Here is a 16,865-nt window from a genome sequence, read left to right on the forward strand (position 1 = left end):
ACACCTCCAGATGTAAAGCAGAGTGCCTTCAGGCAAGGAAACACAAGTGAGAAGGCTCTCCTGAGGAACACCTGTTTGGGCGTTTCACTTTCTGGTGCAGCCGTGTTTGATGTGACTGTGGGTGGGGAAGTGTGTGTTCGCTTCCTATGTATATGCATGACCTCACGCCACTGACCTACATTAAAGCCATCAAAGAAAACTGTCTGGCGCTGTCTCGGCTCACATTGTGCGTCGTTCGCATTAACTGTACGGAGCGCAGAAGTGGAAAATCACTGTGGAGGGGTTCTCAAACACTTCAAGACGCGTTTTGACATACTTTTTCAGAAGCTTCAATTGACGCTGCTGCGACGCCTGAAAAGTTTCAGGTTTAAGTGTAAACTTAGAGCAAACAATGACTTTTAAAGCAATTGTGTGTGTGTGTGTGTGTGTGTGTGTGTGTGTGTGTGTGTGTGTGTGTGTGTGTGTGTGTGTGTGTGTGTGGGTGGGTGGGTGGGTGGGTGGGTGGGTGGGTGGGTGGTGTGTGTGTGTGTGTGTGTGTGTGTGTGTGTGTGTGTGTGTGTGTGTGTGTGTGTGTGTGTGTGTGTGTGTGTGTCAAGATAATCATCTTTTCCTCTAGATTTAGCTCCATTATTCCATTCAAATGTGACATATTTTGTGACGGTTCAATACTTCAGACTAACCCTGATTTTAAACAACTCAAGGTGTATTTGTGAGCACGCGGGTTTGTGTTATTAGCACAGTTCACAATTGCAGCAGACTGCTGCAGAGCATTAAAGTTATTTGATAACTCCCACTGCGTACCCACCAAACACTGGATGTATTTATAGTTTCTCACATATGCACGGCTGATGCACTTAACAAGGAAAAACAAGTTGTATTGAAGAGCATCAAACAAGATTTATACAAATAGCTGAAGCTGCAGTAAATCAAGAGAAAATGAAAAATAGAAAAATTTGAATACATTTTTATGTACACACATATTACCAATCATAAGTTTTACGACACCCAAATTATTCCAGCTTTTTACAATCATTCAGTCGTTTTAAATTTTGGATTCATCAAAGTTTTGGCAGATATAACAGATGACAACACTTTTTTTCGACAATGGAAGTCAAACATTTTCCAGAAATTTCTTCCAGCTCTGTTGAAGTAACTTAGTATTTGTACATCTTTCATTTACTTATGTAGACTTGCTGTTTTACTTTGAGTATCACTATGTCTTAACCTTTCCTTATGCACATTCTTCAAACCGCTTTATAGCTTTAACCAGTTGATGGTTAAAGCAGTTGATGTTTCAATACTGAAATCTTGACAGTTTTCAAAGTTGAAGGTGCAGAAATTGACAATTTTAAGAAGGATCTTGCATGCTGACACCCCCTGTTCCCATTTTGAAAAATACATTCCTATATAATGTCCAGCTTTGTTATTATTACCTGGGTTTTCTTTCTACTGTGAAAATAATTTCAATTCAAAACTAACCGAAATTGAAAGATTAAGGTGACAAATCTGCACTGACAAACATCAACCACAAACATTTCCTGTCATTCTATGTTCTTTTTGGCAATATCCAACTAATGTATGGCACAATAAATATAGCAAGGACACAGTGTAGCCCAGGGTTTGGTTGATTGTCGTTAGATGAACACCAGGTTTGGATAATTGTCCTCAAAGCAGTTGGTAACTCAGTGCAGCGTCGCAGCCTGCCGCATTTAGGGATTTGTTGGTCTTTAAATAACTCGGACTTAAGTATTACCTCCCCAATCATGCCGTTCCAAGTCCCGCGCACCAGCTTGCCGTGTTTCCCGTTAGTGACCAGGTAAAGGTCATAGGAGAATTTGATGGTTTTGGACAGCTTCTTGAGGATGTCTATGCAGAAGCCCTTACAGCACAGTTTGGTGTAGGACTCTGTGTGGCCGATGATGCTGCAAGAAAAAGCAAGAAAAAACGCAGTCACAAGTACAGCAAATGCTCTTCAACATCTTGTGATCAGACACTCGTCTCTGCCGGCTGAGAGCGCTGCTATCTTTAGTGTTGGACACCAAAGCTGTTGTTTTACAGCAGGCGCTCATGCTGTCGGTGACCATCGTGAAGTGAAGGGCAGGCGACGGCTGGTTCATTAGCCAGAATCAATGCTGGTTAACAAGGTGTCTTTCTGGGAGACGGACGAGACGCCAGAAAAAGAAGCAAAACACGTTCAAATACACTTTGGCGCCGTGTGACAGAGCCCAGAGTGAATGGCTGAGTGACTGTGATGGCCTCTAATCAAAGCCCATTAAGGTGTGCAGCGTTTTCAGGACATAAACACACACACACACACACACACACACACACACACACACACACACACACACACACACACACACACACACACACACACACACACACACACACACACACACACACACACACACACTTCCTGGCTGTGGCCTCGCTACTTAATGGGGTGTAGAAGAAGAGAACAGACGAAATAATGGAATAAAAAAAAAATAATGAAGAACCTTGAAAAGTGACAGCAGACAGTTGGAGGTAAAAGATGGAGGTTTAAAATCTACAAGGGCCGAGTCATGCTGTGTCGGTGCAGCTGATTGATAACCTCGGAACGTCAACATAATGGACAAATGAGGAAAGTCAAGCAATTAGCTGTTTTCAAAGCTGTACAACATGGTGTTAGAAATATCTTCACTGTAGTCGCAGGGCTTGCCTCTTTCACGGGAGTCCACCGCTGATAAACGGAACGTTAATTACCTGCTGCAGGAGCAGGCCACCTGTCGTCATTACACACTAATTCTACTAACAATTCATTAACGCACACAAAAACACACCTAAACTGGGCCATCGCTCGCTGTCTGAAACACAAACAACACGTACACACACACACTGTACAGTGTCCTCGGAGGATTGGCAGCAGTTGTGTTGGGCCATGTGGTTGCCACAAAATGTCCAGAAACTGGTGCAGCACGAAGGGGAGGATGAGGCCATCAGACCAGAGAGAGAGAGAGAGAGAGAGAGACTTTAAGCTGCACAGCAGACAGAAAACCGACATGAACGAGATGAGCAACTTCAGCTTTGAGGGAAAGGAGGGCGAGAGCAAAAGAGGACAGATGGAGGAGGAGAGAGGAGAGGAAGAGGAGGTTAATATGAGAATTTACCATGCAAATTGACCACTGCATAAAACTTGTGTCCTTAAGAAATTTGCCAAATCCTCTCTGCTAATGCTAAACAGCTTTTGACTCTCGTTTTGCATCCATTTTTGGTCAAAGCCTGTATCTTAAAGATCCCAGCTCTGCTGACCTGTGTGGAGGCACAGACCATTTAGAACCTTTAAAAAATAAAAATTAAATACCAACTACTCCTTCTGTTCTGTTTAATTCTATCTATATTCTGTCTCAATGGAATTCTGCAACAGGTGGCAAGCCTATATCTCGACAAATCTCGACCAAACGAGATCTAATATAACGCTGCCCCTCCCACCCCCATCGATCAGGGTTATCTGAGACCACCTCCAGATTGATCATAACATCCTACTACTACTGGTTTCAATCATTGTATCTATCAGACAAGTTCCACTTCGTTCATGTTACTGATGACTCTTCAGCTCAACAGTTGACCATGGCGTTCCACAGGGTTCTGTGTTAGGACCTCTGCACTTCTCTTCACATGCTTCCTGTAAGGAATATTATTAAGAAGCCCTCCATTAGCTTACATTACTATGCAGATTACATACAAATCTAGTAATCTATGAAAGCAGATGATACTGATCAACTTGTCAAACTAGAAGTTTGTCTTAAAGCCATGAAAGCCTGGATTGATTGTAATTTTCCCTTCTGAACTCAGACAACAGAGAAGTTATATTATTTGGTCTAAAACATCTGAGAGAGAAATGATCAAATCATATAGTAACACTGGATGACATTACTTTGACCTCCAGTACCACTCTGAGTTATCTTTGACCAAGACTTCTCCTTCAACTCCCACATTACACGAGTCCGCAGGACTGCCATTTTTTTTCTTTTCAGCTGTAATGTCTATAAAATCAGGAACAATGCTCACTCAGAGTGGCGCTGGGAAATAGAAACGTAGCCCTACATGTTTGACCCAGAGCAGAACTGGAAGACGCGATTATATACGGCCATACACAAACCCCTGTTGAGAAAAATTAAACATGAAGAAGCTGTTTCACCAGACATAGCAGGCTGAAGCACAACATGCTGAGCGACAACACAGCTGCTTCGCCCCGAGCTAAATACTGAACTGCTTCTCTAACTCAGGTAAGGACAATTCAGGACAATGCATCAGGACTTGGAAAGATAAAAGCTGAAATCTGAAGTTACTTTTCTGGACATAATGGTACCAGTATGATGGCTGAAGACCAAATCAAAATATGTTTACTTCTGGTCTGTGGATAGAAATGGAGTCTGTCAGTTTGGTCAGGTGGAGCCAAACAACAGCCAATGGTTGCGTTTGGTTATTTTGTTCGTATAACTTAGGTTTACACACTATAACGCCCTCAAAACTATTTTGCGGCTCTGTACTTGCTTGTATCTTCCGCCTCTGGTTTGGTATGGTCTCCAAGCCAGACCATGGCACATGATTCCATCAAAGAGCTCATCAAATGATCAACTGTCGCTGAACTGTTTAACATTTGCAGCTGCAGCCTGAATGCTGTGTAAAATCATACAATATCAGAGAGCCACGTGGTTTAAAAAAAAAAAAAAAAAAAAAGAAAGCTGGATTTCAGTGTGTTATTTCTGCCCTAAATCAGTGCAGAGGCAGGCTCAGCCTTCTGGCAAAAGAAGTGCTCATCTGTCCAAAGAAAGCGTTTTTAATGAGCAAGACAAAAAAAGTTTTAATCACGCTAAACATCTGCTCCACGGGGAAGCTGCTCAGACCACACAAAAAGATTAACTGATTTATAAAGCAGTCGCCCTCGCTCGCTCTCTCGCTCCTGCTCCCTGGCTGTTGGTCACCTTCCAAATGGGACATGCCAGCCAAAGAGAAATGGAGAATGAAAACCAGAAAGAGGGTAGGGCGGGATAACAATGTCCCATGCTATGACAGATGTCTCCATGTTGGACAGATAAATCTTCTTTACTGGCAATCAATGCGCCATTGCACCCAACAACAGCCGCTACATATCTCTTTCTATAATTAATGTGCCGGCTACGGTCAGCTCTGCAATCTGCATAACCGATTCACACCCACAGACACACACGCAACACCAACATGTGGAGTCTCCCGGCATTTATAGGCTCCATTGTTTGGTTTCTGCTCTGTACAGGCTGAGAAGTGTATTTCATGTTTACGCAGCAGTTTTTGGAAAACGATGTCCGTTTACATGGCAGAATCGCTGAAAACGATGTGACTAGAATGTTGGGCCATGAGTTGTTTGTTTTTGTAGCGAAACCACACGCGCAGACAATAATATGTTACATTAACAATGGGAGTACACAAACATTCTTGTGGATAGACGGCCAAGTTGGATTGTTATTACGGTGACTGTCAACTATAAAACGACCAAGTCCCAGGAGATTATGAACTGGGAGTCTGGAGGAAAATATTGTTCTTATTGTCCAGCTACTGAGCATGTGCAGAACAACTATTTACTACAGCTGTGGTCCACATGCAGAGTAGCATTTCAGAAAAAGTTGCGTTTACCCATTTCTATGGAGAAGCACTTGAAGCCTTTTCAAAAAGTTGTGTTAGCTCCCCCATTTCCACGGAAACAGAGCAATTTCACAAAGTTTTGTGTTGACCCCGTTTTCACGGAGTTTTCCCTCGTTTCTACAGTGACAGAGTCCGAGCGTTCACAAAAAGCTCCACCTTTCAAAAAGTTGCATTTTCGGTGCCACCAAGCACCGTTGTCATGGAAACAGATTCCCAAAACGCAGCAAAAGATTTCCGTTTTCAGCTCAAATATTTGAGGCGTTTCAACTCAGTGTGTTTTGAATGAGCTTTTCCGTTCACCGACACATAAGCTGGAGCTTTTCTCTCATGAGCTCACGGTTCAAGATTTCACTTATCAGATTTCCTGCAGTGCACGGCGGATCCACGGCAGGAGCTTGATTACGCCGTGTTTTACTTATATTTTAAGTTCACTTTTTATAAACAAACATGCATTATTAATTTTTAAAAGGCCGTCATGATGACTCTTACTAATAGACTCCTAATATTGAGGCGACAAGTGAATTATGTGATGATTTATCAATGAAAGTGTGATTTCAGGCCAGCCAGATGGATTTTAAATATCAGGTTTCCCAGCAGTGGTTGTAAAACAATTATGTATCTGTCAGAGCGCTTATGTTGTCAAACTGACTGTAAACCAGGATGACAAAGCGGGTGATGCTGTTTGAGATCGGCAATTAGATTTATGTCCGACTCGTATTGTTCTTGGTTGCTTGATCATAATGAAGACGTTGTGCATTTGTGATGAGCGCCAGTTGTTGGTAGTCGGAGGTAATAGCTGTTTAATGGCTGTTTTCTTCCACGCTGCGATCCGTGTTTGACACCGGAGGTGTGTTTTTAAAGTGCTTAGACACTCAGCACACATAATTACTCCGCGCTTAATGAAGTGTGGAGGTTTGCGGCGTGTCGACTCAGAGCTAAACTAGGGCAGACGAACTGGCCGGGGGGTGGGGGGGGCGCAGATGTGTATGTGTGGGGCCGGGTGTTATTGGAAAAGTTTTGATACTCCTTCCAGACCGATCGTTACGTTTGGGTGAACATAGCAAGGCATTCATTTTTAGAACTTTGCAAGGTTTTGTTTTTTTTCTTTTCTATTTTATATAAGAGGTTAAAGCTCATAAATGGGTTTTTTTGACTATTTTTTTAAGGTAGAGTCGTAACAAAGCAGCAAAATGGTCAAGCACATTTTAGTTCAGGGGCCACAAACAACACAATTTCATTTTGAGGGGGCCGGAGTGAATAAACAACATTTAAATTTAATCTTTAAAGTTTTTCTTTGTTGTGGCGCAGAGTATACGTGATGAAAATGTTGATATTTTCGCAAAAACAAACAATTACTATGGAAAACGACTCCGATCTCGGCATGAAGCCAATTTTAATGCTGCAAAGTACAGTGAAATGTCAGAAAATAACTTTTACACCCAGCTTTGAAGTCAACAACAATGAGAAGCCCCCAAAGTGCTCGGCTATCCGTGCACAAAAACACAGTTCAAAGGAAACAATGACCAAATCTGCTGATGAAGAGAGAGTGCGATATTGTTAAACGCTATGGGATAAGTGAGTAAAAGCCCTTTGTACAGTTTTAAGGTCTGCAAGCTGAAAACTGCTGGGCTGTGCAAAATGGGAGGTGCATTTTGGAGCTGGATCAACACTCCTATAATATATCAATGTATCTGCTACTGAGACACAATCACTTGTTTTGTCTTTTTTGTTCACACAGAAGACAGCATAGAGAATGTTAAACATAAGGCCCGTTTGGCCAAATGTTTAACACAATGGCTCTATACAACAAGATCTGGTGTGCAACACCCTTTTCCAAATCTAATGGTGCTTCTCCACTAGTTCAGCCACTACTTGCCTTGCATTGCCTCTATTCAACTCAGCCTCGGTCGTTTCCCATTACAATATAGTACGACCACAGCGTGGGCGGAGTCATCTGAGTCCCCATCGTGCACAAGTAATCACCCCCGATATGACGCGGAGCGAGCATGCATTGGATATCAGCTCAAATAAAAAATGAATTAGTATATATTTTTAGATGTTTATTAATAATATTACACAATATGGATCGTTACGATCGTGCTTCACTCGCCGGTGTTTTGATCTAACCGGTGACACTGTTAACTGTTAGTAGCAGCTGATGTTAAAATAAGACAAACAAACGGTACGATACTTTAATCTTTAATGGAAATGCGGTTAAACAGCATTCGCCAGGACAGCTATGGATTTTGGTCGGGTTTTTTAACACCTGCTGTGAAAGAGGGACGCTCAAGGAAACCGGTCACCAGTTAACTGGGAAACCAGTTAATCCAAAACAGCGGTGGTATCCGTGCCTCGGAGGCCTCTAGAATACTCGTAGCAGGTCGCTCTGTCAATCTCCCACTGAATCCGCTGGTCGGCCACCAGACAAAAAAAACTGCCTGCACATCGTTGGTGCTTCACGGGGTTTATTTCTGTACATCCATCTCTGTTTCTGAGTTTTTTTTTTGTGATCAAGTTTAAAAAATGGTGGGGTGAACGAACCGCCCTGACTCATCTGTGTTGTGACACACCGGCCAATCAGCGGCCTGACGTTTTCTGACGTCACATGTTCTACTCGCCTCAGCTCGCCTGGAACCTCGGCTGCACAGGTACCACAAAAGTACCTGGTACCAGGTACTAACACGTAATGGAAAAGCGTCAAAAGCGAGTAGTCATGTCGAGTAAGGCTGAGGAGGAACAAGTCGAAAAGCGGCATAAGTCTTGCAGAAGCTGGTTGTCTCATACTCAGAATACATCCGTTACCTCTCCGTGGTATTGGACTGCCGCCTGCAGGGCACCGTGTTGCGGACGCAGGTTCCAGTTCCCGGGTCCACGTTCTCCACCATGACGAAGGGATGCTCCTCCAGCGTGGCCACGGTCAGGTGGCGGTCGTCGGACACGTGCTCCAGGAAGCTGCCGTATCGGGGCCATATGGGGTAGCGGACCTGGAGAATTCCCCGAGCGTAGGTGCCCACCTGCAGGGGGAGCAGTGGAGACAGGAAGCGTATTGGAAGCATCGTCAACATAAACCTTTGAATTTGGGCCTCGACCTTCATGTCAAACTTTTTTTTACCTGTCTCATCAGCTCTTACGTCAGATTGTTCTAAAAAAAATGAGCATGTGCTGACCTGGAGGAAAGGTGATTAGAAGATGAAAGAAGAGCAGAGTTCGTTAAGGCGTGCCGAGGAGACTTGAAAGTCTGTGCGAGACATTTTTGGGGTAAAAAAAAAAAAAAAAAAAAAAGCTGCCGAAACTAAAACAAAGAGCGAAGTGACTGCAGTACATTAATAATGCACTGCAGCATGTGTTGCCCTCAATCTGTGTTCATTTTGTTGACTGATTATTCAATTATTAATCTACTTTTTTCAACTAATGAACAAACTGAAATGTCAGGATTTATAAATTAAAACAGTTCAAGTGATTACAAAAAGTTATTATGTAGTTTTGTCGACTTTCATATTCAAAATATTCTGTGTAAAGTCCATCGGACTGACTAAGACAAACGCAGATTGTGATTAACGCTGCAACAGATCGCTGCTTGAAAAAGCAACAGATAGAGTTTTATAGTGCGAACCAGGACTGTTTGTCACATCAGCCGACCTAATGAGCCGCAGCGCATGAGACCAGCGCTGACTTAGTGCATGTGAAGCTCACTCCATCACAGATTTAATGAGACCTCTTCTTCAAACCAACTCGCTCTCCAGCTCACTCATGCTTTCTCCTCGTCATACAAGGACGACTTAAAGCGTCATGCGAAAGGCAGGCGTTTGTATCTCTGCAGCATCTTGAGTAACGTTGAATAAAATTCACTTCATCCGTCAACTTATTTTACTAAAATACCCAGATACCTCTTGGATAAGGGTGTCACACTTATTTTAGTGCTGCATGATAAACTACGAGGGATGAATCTTTATTTTATGTCGGTAAAATTACAAGTGAATTCTGAAATTCATCTAAATTAAAAAAATTAAATAAAAAATGATGTCCCGTTAACATGAAATCTGCTTTGCCACAAGGACTCTGTGTAGATTCTGTGCAACAGGTTACTACAAACAGAGTCGAGGATGTTTTTCAGCAGGTATCCCACATGATTCCACTTTTCTCAGTCGACAGCAGCCACGTGACTTTGTGTATTGCCCCTAATGGTCAATGAAGTCCTGGACCACCACTAACCGACACGACGAATACATTTTCGTTCGAGACCACCCTGAAATGTAAAAAAAATTTGATATGGCCAGGATCACTACGGATTTGGTCCAGGACCAATAAATCCAATCTGCTGACATTGTAAACCGAGTGGATCGGGAAAGATTTCCTGTTTGGTTGGTTTGGTATGTTTAATTAAGCAAATTCACTGAATGAACCAAACGACTTGGAATCAGCAAAAAAAGATGCTCAAAACCCAAAAATCTCCATCCAGCTGAGAGGAACCACAAAATGACACAATGGGCAATAAAACATTTTGTTCATGTAAACAAATATTCAGTGTTTCTGCTCTTGTTTTAAGACTCCCAGTCGTATCCAGCAGATCGTGGTGAGGAACAGCGTCATGTTAAGCGTGAAAGAGCCAGTACACTGTGACGCGTTTTCATAATACATGACACGAATAGGAGAGGAGGATCCAGCTGGGAGAGATCGGGGTGTAATGAGATGAGACTGAGGAGGAGATAGGCCGCTTGTCTGACGTCTCGGTTTAATGCGACTCGTTATCTGTAACTTCTGCTTATATCAACGCCACGGCGGAGCGCGAGGACGGAATGCGGGATCGAACGTGTGTGAGACTTTGAGCTCCAAAACAAAGTCCGCTTTAGTGCAATTACATGTCCGAGTACACACACACACACACACACACACTCCAGCCCTGAGGTGACATTGATAAAGTAGGCTGGTCTTTCCAGGACAGAAATAAATGGGTTTAAGTGTAGCTGTGAGATTACGTTCAGGACTCTCTGTTTAGTTGCACTTTTTCAATATGCCCTCAGGCTCTGAACGTGCGCTTGTGCTCTTGTGTGTGCGTGCAAACAGGAGGGGAAGTAATTTGGTTCGGAAGCATTGTTATGATGAAACTGAGACGAGAAGAGTGTGAAAAACAGGGTTTCAGTTTGAGTAGCTATATTTTACATTTAAGTACAGCTTAATGGAGATTCTGTAGGCAAATTGTGTAAATGTGAAGTTTTTACCCTGAGAGGTAGTGACATACACATAACGACCTTCTCAACGCCATTCTACATGACTCAAATCTGAACATGATGCATGTTTTTAGGTTCAATCTCATTTCTTCTTTCTATCAATGTTTACTTTTATTTCTTTCACCCATGCACATAATGTACACAAAGTGCTTTCAAGAACAAATCTAAAGACGGTGCTCTTTCTGTTGAGCTGCATCTGGGGACAAATCATTGTGATCAACTGAGGCCATGTTTACATGTACCTGTAGGGGGCAGTGTCATGAGAAGCATGAAGTCATACTAGCCCATAAGAATTCGGTAAACAATTACGACGTCACGAATTGTGGTGTAAATCTCCGCCTGCGTTTTCCCTCATGGTTCATGTTTGTGTGCTGTGCTTTTTATGAAGTTCTAAAGTCCCTGCATACTCCCATAAGAACCCACAGGAACAAGAAGAAAAGTTTGGCTGTTACATCAGCTGGCTGCCGAAAAAAACCGCTTCCTCGGCAGGAGAGTTCGTATTCCAAGAAGAAGCCGTCTAACTCGCAGGCCACGCCCCCTCACGGCAGGCACATCTCTGTGAAGCGGCGTTGTAACTTTTCAACTGCACGGGGTATTTCTCGCTTCAAAGGTTTTCAGAAAAACATTTCGCTGAACTGTTTCAGTATTAAAAGAGAAGGTTTATGTAAGAGCCATGACAGTGGTCTGGTTTTAACTGCAGGAGCTGAGAGCCCAGAGTGATGCGTTCAGGGGCCCCTCGACTTCCTCGCCCCATGTCTGATTGCTGCTGCCTGCCCTGATGTGTCTCACCTGTGTCTGAGTGAGTGATTGCCTTCACCTGGTGGTTGTGGTATAAACTGGGCTGCTCTGGTTGTCAGTCGGTCGGCGTTTCTCTGCCCTCCCGTGCGTCAGTGTCTTTTTGGGAACGTCCCTCACCTTGAATTGATGAACTTTTGTACTTTTTGTTTTCCCTTTATTAAGAGCAAAATCCCCATCATTGTTGTTTACACGCAAAATGCAATGAAAGTTTTACGTTTTCAAGTGAAAACATTGTGTGAACGGAATTACTTTCCAACATTCTGTGGGTTTTGAAACCCCAAATTAGATTCTCGAATATTGAGTCCAGTTTCTTAAAGAATGACTTTGTGAGAAACGGAGGAAGATTTATACACAGATACCAGAATCTGGTCATGGTTTCTTGAAGAAATCCTCCCAGGAAAGGGGCGAGTTTTAATAACTAGTGTACCTCAGTACGATTGACTTCACAATATCACTCTAAACGAAGCAAACCAAGAACAGCATCTTTCTCTTTGTGGTGTTTCTCGGCATGGAAAACCTCCGAATGGTGGCAGATGGAGAATATGGACGCGGTCCAGCATTTTACCTCTTCTGGAAGTGGCTCACTCTTGCTTTGGTGTCGTTGCTGTGATCACCCCATTGATTTCTACGGCATTTATTGGTCGTAAGTGGGAGCAGATCGTGGTCACGGTAACACCGTGCTTGTGTTGACTCACACGGTCAGAAAAATAATCCCCATAACCACGTCAACGCTTGCTGTGCCTGCTCCAATATGTTGTTTGACTCGGTCTTAATCCTCCATACCTTGTCCCAGAGTCGCTCCCGGTCCAAAGCAATGATGACCATGGAAGGGTTGGAGAGGAAGCCTTGATTGTTGAAGGACAGGTCTCTTCTTTCCCACGTCACATTCAGCATGTTCCTGCAAGAAATGTTTATTGTTTATGACGTACAAATATAAATCTCACAATCAAGAAACTTTTGACTCAAACGTTCTGCACATAATTTGCATATTCATTTACATGGATAAACGCACACCCGGCGATCACCTCCTAATTAAATGTAAAGCTCTCCCAGGAAGCTTTAATCTACCGTGGGAGACTGGAAGTAGCTCATTAGGTGATGATAGCAGCAGGTGATTGGCCGGACAGCGCCGAGTTCCTGCACAGTGATTTTGCTGTCTCTTAAATCCATGATAGACTCAACTATGAATAATGAATCCAGAGCGATTTGCATTTCAGACCACCACCCTTTCACTTGACGCCCCGTGCTGGTGAGATTAAAAGATAAAGTTCTCTACTTGCACCCGTAACGATGACTCTCTGTGTGTGTGCTATAGGCAGTAAATCTAGAAGTTGACTCTATTTTAACGCAGCGTTAATGATCTTTAGAGAAACCCTTCAATCTGGGGCTTCGAAGCTTGAATAGATGCTAATAACAAACAAGAGCAAAAGTTTTTAAGAATTAAAAAACAGAGTGTATGATGATATATTTTCAGATAATGAGAAAAGTTGCGAGAGACCTGAAAGAAGGGATTTTCTGAGTTTTCAGGGGGGAAGAAAAGCTTTGTCAGCAAAACTGAGTTTTGAACTCAGAGTAGGACATGAAGAAGAATTTTGATTCTGGAAACCAACTGAACTGAGCAAATCACTCATATATGGTGAATATATTCAGGAGGTAGTCAATTATGCCACGTTTAACCATGTTTTGAAGTGAAACCTTTAAAAAATTTCATAGCGTTTTGGGTGTACGTTTACACGACAACGGGTTCCCCATGAAAACACAACTTTTTGAAAAACACTCCCAAGGTAACCGAGGAAAAGGCAACCTTTCTCAGATGCTGCTACACGTTCGGTAGATGGACAATAACAAATGATCAACGGCAAATTAATTTTACTCATATTGTGCTTTTCTACTGCTGCAACATTGGGACCAGAATAGCAGTCCAACTTTGTTGTTCGTCCCTACGAATGTTGGCGTACTGCCATTGTTACTGTTTATAGCGTATTGTTCTCTGTGCCTGTGTTTGTGGTTTTATTACAAAAACAGCCTCATTTTCCTCTTCGCTTTCGTAAGCGAAAACGCCAAAAACAATGCGATTTCACTTGTCCTGTTTGTTCACAACCAAGTTTCATCGAGCTCCCACTCTGAGTCTTTATCTCAGTGAAGCTTCTCGTTGTCTTGTTTGTTACCAGTTTGTCTCTTTTTGTCCTTGTGTGCCCTTGATCACCGACTTGTCTCCAGTTCTAGCTTTACTTGACATGTCATGTCTTTTCTCATTAAAGGTTTGACCTTTGCTCTTGTTATTCTGCTATGGTCTTTGTCTGATCCCTCTGTGTCGTTGCTCTATGGACTGCCTCATGCGGAGCAACCTCTGCATGCACAATGAGCCTTCGACAAACGTCCTTCAAACCAAAAATCCAAGGAAAAAGGTCTCCTTAATGAAACTAAACAAAAAGAGGCTAGTATGACCAATCAAGCAGTAGATATATTGAATCCTTTGAATACCTGAACAGAGTATTGTTGTCTGAGTGTTTTGCCAGTTTGTTGCAGTCGCCGTGTCCCTCGGGTATAAAGCCGTACTGCTTCTTGAAACTCTCCGCGCCTTTGGATACGATGGCGACGCCCTCCCTCACCCTCTGCCGCAAGCTTTTCCTCCACTGGTCGGTGATCACACCGATCACGCCGATGGGGAAGCTGTCGGGCGGAGGGCTGTCGGGGTTGCCCACGGCCAGGCTGGGGAGGATCCAGATGTAGCCCGGCCCCAGCAGGCCCACCTCGGCTGCCTGGCGAAACAGGTACTGCGCCTCCTCGTGGGAGCAGTACGCCAGCAGGACCTGAGAGTCCACCTGCCGGGGGGGGGGGGGGGAGGAAGAAACAGAAGCAGGGGAAGTTTGACTGCCAAAAACTTCTCTCTGGGAGAAAAACATCGGGTTTGTTAATCATGAATCATTTCCTGAAATTCATATTTAATAAATCTTTAGGATTTTGACTCCTTTATGTAAAGGAGGGCCCTCTTTTTTTGTGTTTCTGTTTTTTTAATAGACGCCACATTTAGATGTATTTGACATTAGCAGGTTGTCTCTCTATGGGAATGTTGCAGGCTCAATTCCCCGAAGTATCCTCGAGCGCGACACTGAAACCCAAACAGCTCCCAATGGATGATTGAGCACCTTGCATTGGTGTGTGAATGGGTGAATGTGAATAACAGTGTAAAGACCTTTTGGGGACTGCTCAAGCTGAAGAAAAGCATCATATAAGAGAAATAAATAGAACACAAAATAGAACAAATTTTTGCTTAAATATATAAACTATAAATGTCTCCTACAATTCAACTTTATTTGCAGACAGTTAAATAGACCTAAAAGAGCTTTGATGCTTTAACTAACCCTACTTACTGGGTTAACATATAACCGGCTACAACTTGAATATACTGAAGGCTTTGTGTTGGGATAATCCAAAAATGAACATTATGATTATTTCTGAAAGTAAAGCTTTGTATATTTGGAAAACGTGACCATGATGTGCCGCTTATGGCATTCTCAAGTGAAAACCGAAAACCTTCGCTGCGTTTTGTGGTCCTACCTGCTGTAGCACACGTTTGGTCTTTGCGTCGCTGGCCCCGACAGACATTTCCAGAGACAAGATATCTTGCAGGTTCCACAGGAAGTAGGAAGTGTCTGTGTAGGTCTCAATTATATCCACAAAGGTGTCATAGCCTGGCAGCAAGCTGGTGATCACTGCAAACTCGCCCCAGTCATACTCCTCCATCATCTGAAATCAAGAATATGAGTTAAATATTACCCATATTGATTACAAAATATTACAGAAGAATATTATTAAGTACTCTAGTTTCTTGCCACAGCCCAAAAACATGCGTTTTAAAAGATTTATCACTGATAATTAAGAACCCACTTATGCAACATTTTAGGAGAAAACACATGGTATTGCAAGCGGGGATGTTTGTTTTGTTTTTGGTCTTTAACAGCAACCAATTTTTCCCCAAAGAGAACTTATAGTCCTTCTGCTGCACTCAAATAATGCTGAGTAATGTTGTTTGGACTGTCTTTATCTTTCACCAATAAACCAGCAGATCAAATAAAAAGTTGAAATGCTTTTCTACAAGTCACTCAAAACTGTTTGATAGACATAAGAACACAACACACTCTCAGGGATGTAATTATTTAGGCCCAGTTTACGTGACAATGTTTTAAGTGAAAATGTATCGAGGGGAATTTTTTTTGTTTTCATTTCAGAAATTTTCACAGCAATGTTTTAAAATTCAAACGATGTAGTTAACATGCCGGGCCAAGAGTTGTTGCTGTTGGTTGTTTTTGTCATGAAAATACACACACGTTTGTGCAGAGGACAATACGATATAAACCTTAACAATGGTTGAGAAAAGTTGCATTTCCCCCGTTTTGATGGCGCATTTTCAAAATGTTGCATTTTGGAAAGTAGCATTTTCAGAAAGTTGTGTTTTCAGTGACTTTGAGTACTGTTGTCACGCAAACAGACCCCCAAAACACAATTGCAGTTGTCAGTTTTCACTTGAAAGCGTTTGTCGTGTAAATGGAGCCTAAAGAATGAAATTTACCGGATTAAAAACTTTTATGTTAAACATGAAGCTGCAGTTCAACACTCACGAATTGGCTACATTTAGTTTTAAACCTTCAATTCCAATTCTGATTAAACAAACTGGCTAAAAAACAGAATTACCATTTATTGTCCTTTTAAATGCATCCCATCAAATGTAGTTAACCGGTAGTTCTGACTTGTTGAACAAGTTTAAAACCATCAACATTTTCCTACAAATTCTTCCAAGGCTGCAACTTGGGTGAAATTAAAGACTTGGTCTTGCAGATTTGCAGTTATTACTGACAGCCTGATTTGCATAAACAGCTCCGGACTTTCAATGAGGTCCCTTTTGTTAACAAAGTCTATTTCTGTACCTTGAACATGCCGAGGACCTGCTGCTCTAAAGAAGCCCCCATCTGCAAGAAGGACGATCCCTCCGCCTGCAAACCAAGAGAAAGGTCTCGTGTAATGATTCAGTTTGTCATGGGTGGAAAGGCAAATGATGCAGAAGCAGCTCCAGAGCTCGATCCATCAGCAGGGTTGATGTTTGCTGTCAAGACGAGGTTATGAAAAAGCTGTTAAACATGTACTTCTGAAGATGAATTATAAGTTCTGAATGAG

General features: G+C 42.6%; 1 protein-coding gene across 1 annotated transcript in view; it reads right to left on the reverse strand.

Moving 5' to 3' along the window:
- The window catches only part of LOC308120285 (glutamate receptor ionotropic, NMDA 2C-like), a gene marked incomplete at its 5' end in the record, with an annotated part of 43,843 nt that overhangs the window by 14,554 nt on the left and 12,424 nt on the right, over positions 1-16,865 (reverse strand). Inside the window, 6 exons of the mRNA XM_080480799.1 lie at positions 1,754-1,922; positions 8,467-8,678; positions 12,474-12,588; positions 14,175-14,515; positions 15,252-15,440; positions 16,619-16,684. Of these exons, the coding sequence (XP_080336925.1) occupies positions 1,754-1,922; positions 8,467-8,678; positions 12,474-12,588; positions 14,175-14,515; positions 15,252-15,440; positions 16,619-16,684 (1,092 nt within the window). The remainder of the gene's footprint in view (positions 1-1,753; positions 1,923-8,466; positions 8,679-12,473; positions 12,589-14,174; positions 14,516-15,251; positions 15,441-16,618; positions 16,685-16,865) is intronic.

This window comes from Lipophrys pholis, assembly GCF_963383615.2.
Source record: "Lipophrys pholis genome assembly, chromosome: 1".
NCBI classification, from domain to species: Eukaryota; Metazoa; Chordata; class Actinopteri; order Blenniiformes; family Blenniidae; genus Lipophrys; species Lipophrys pholis.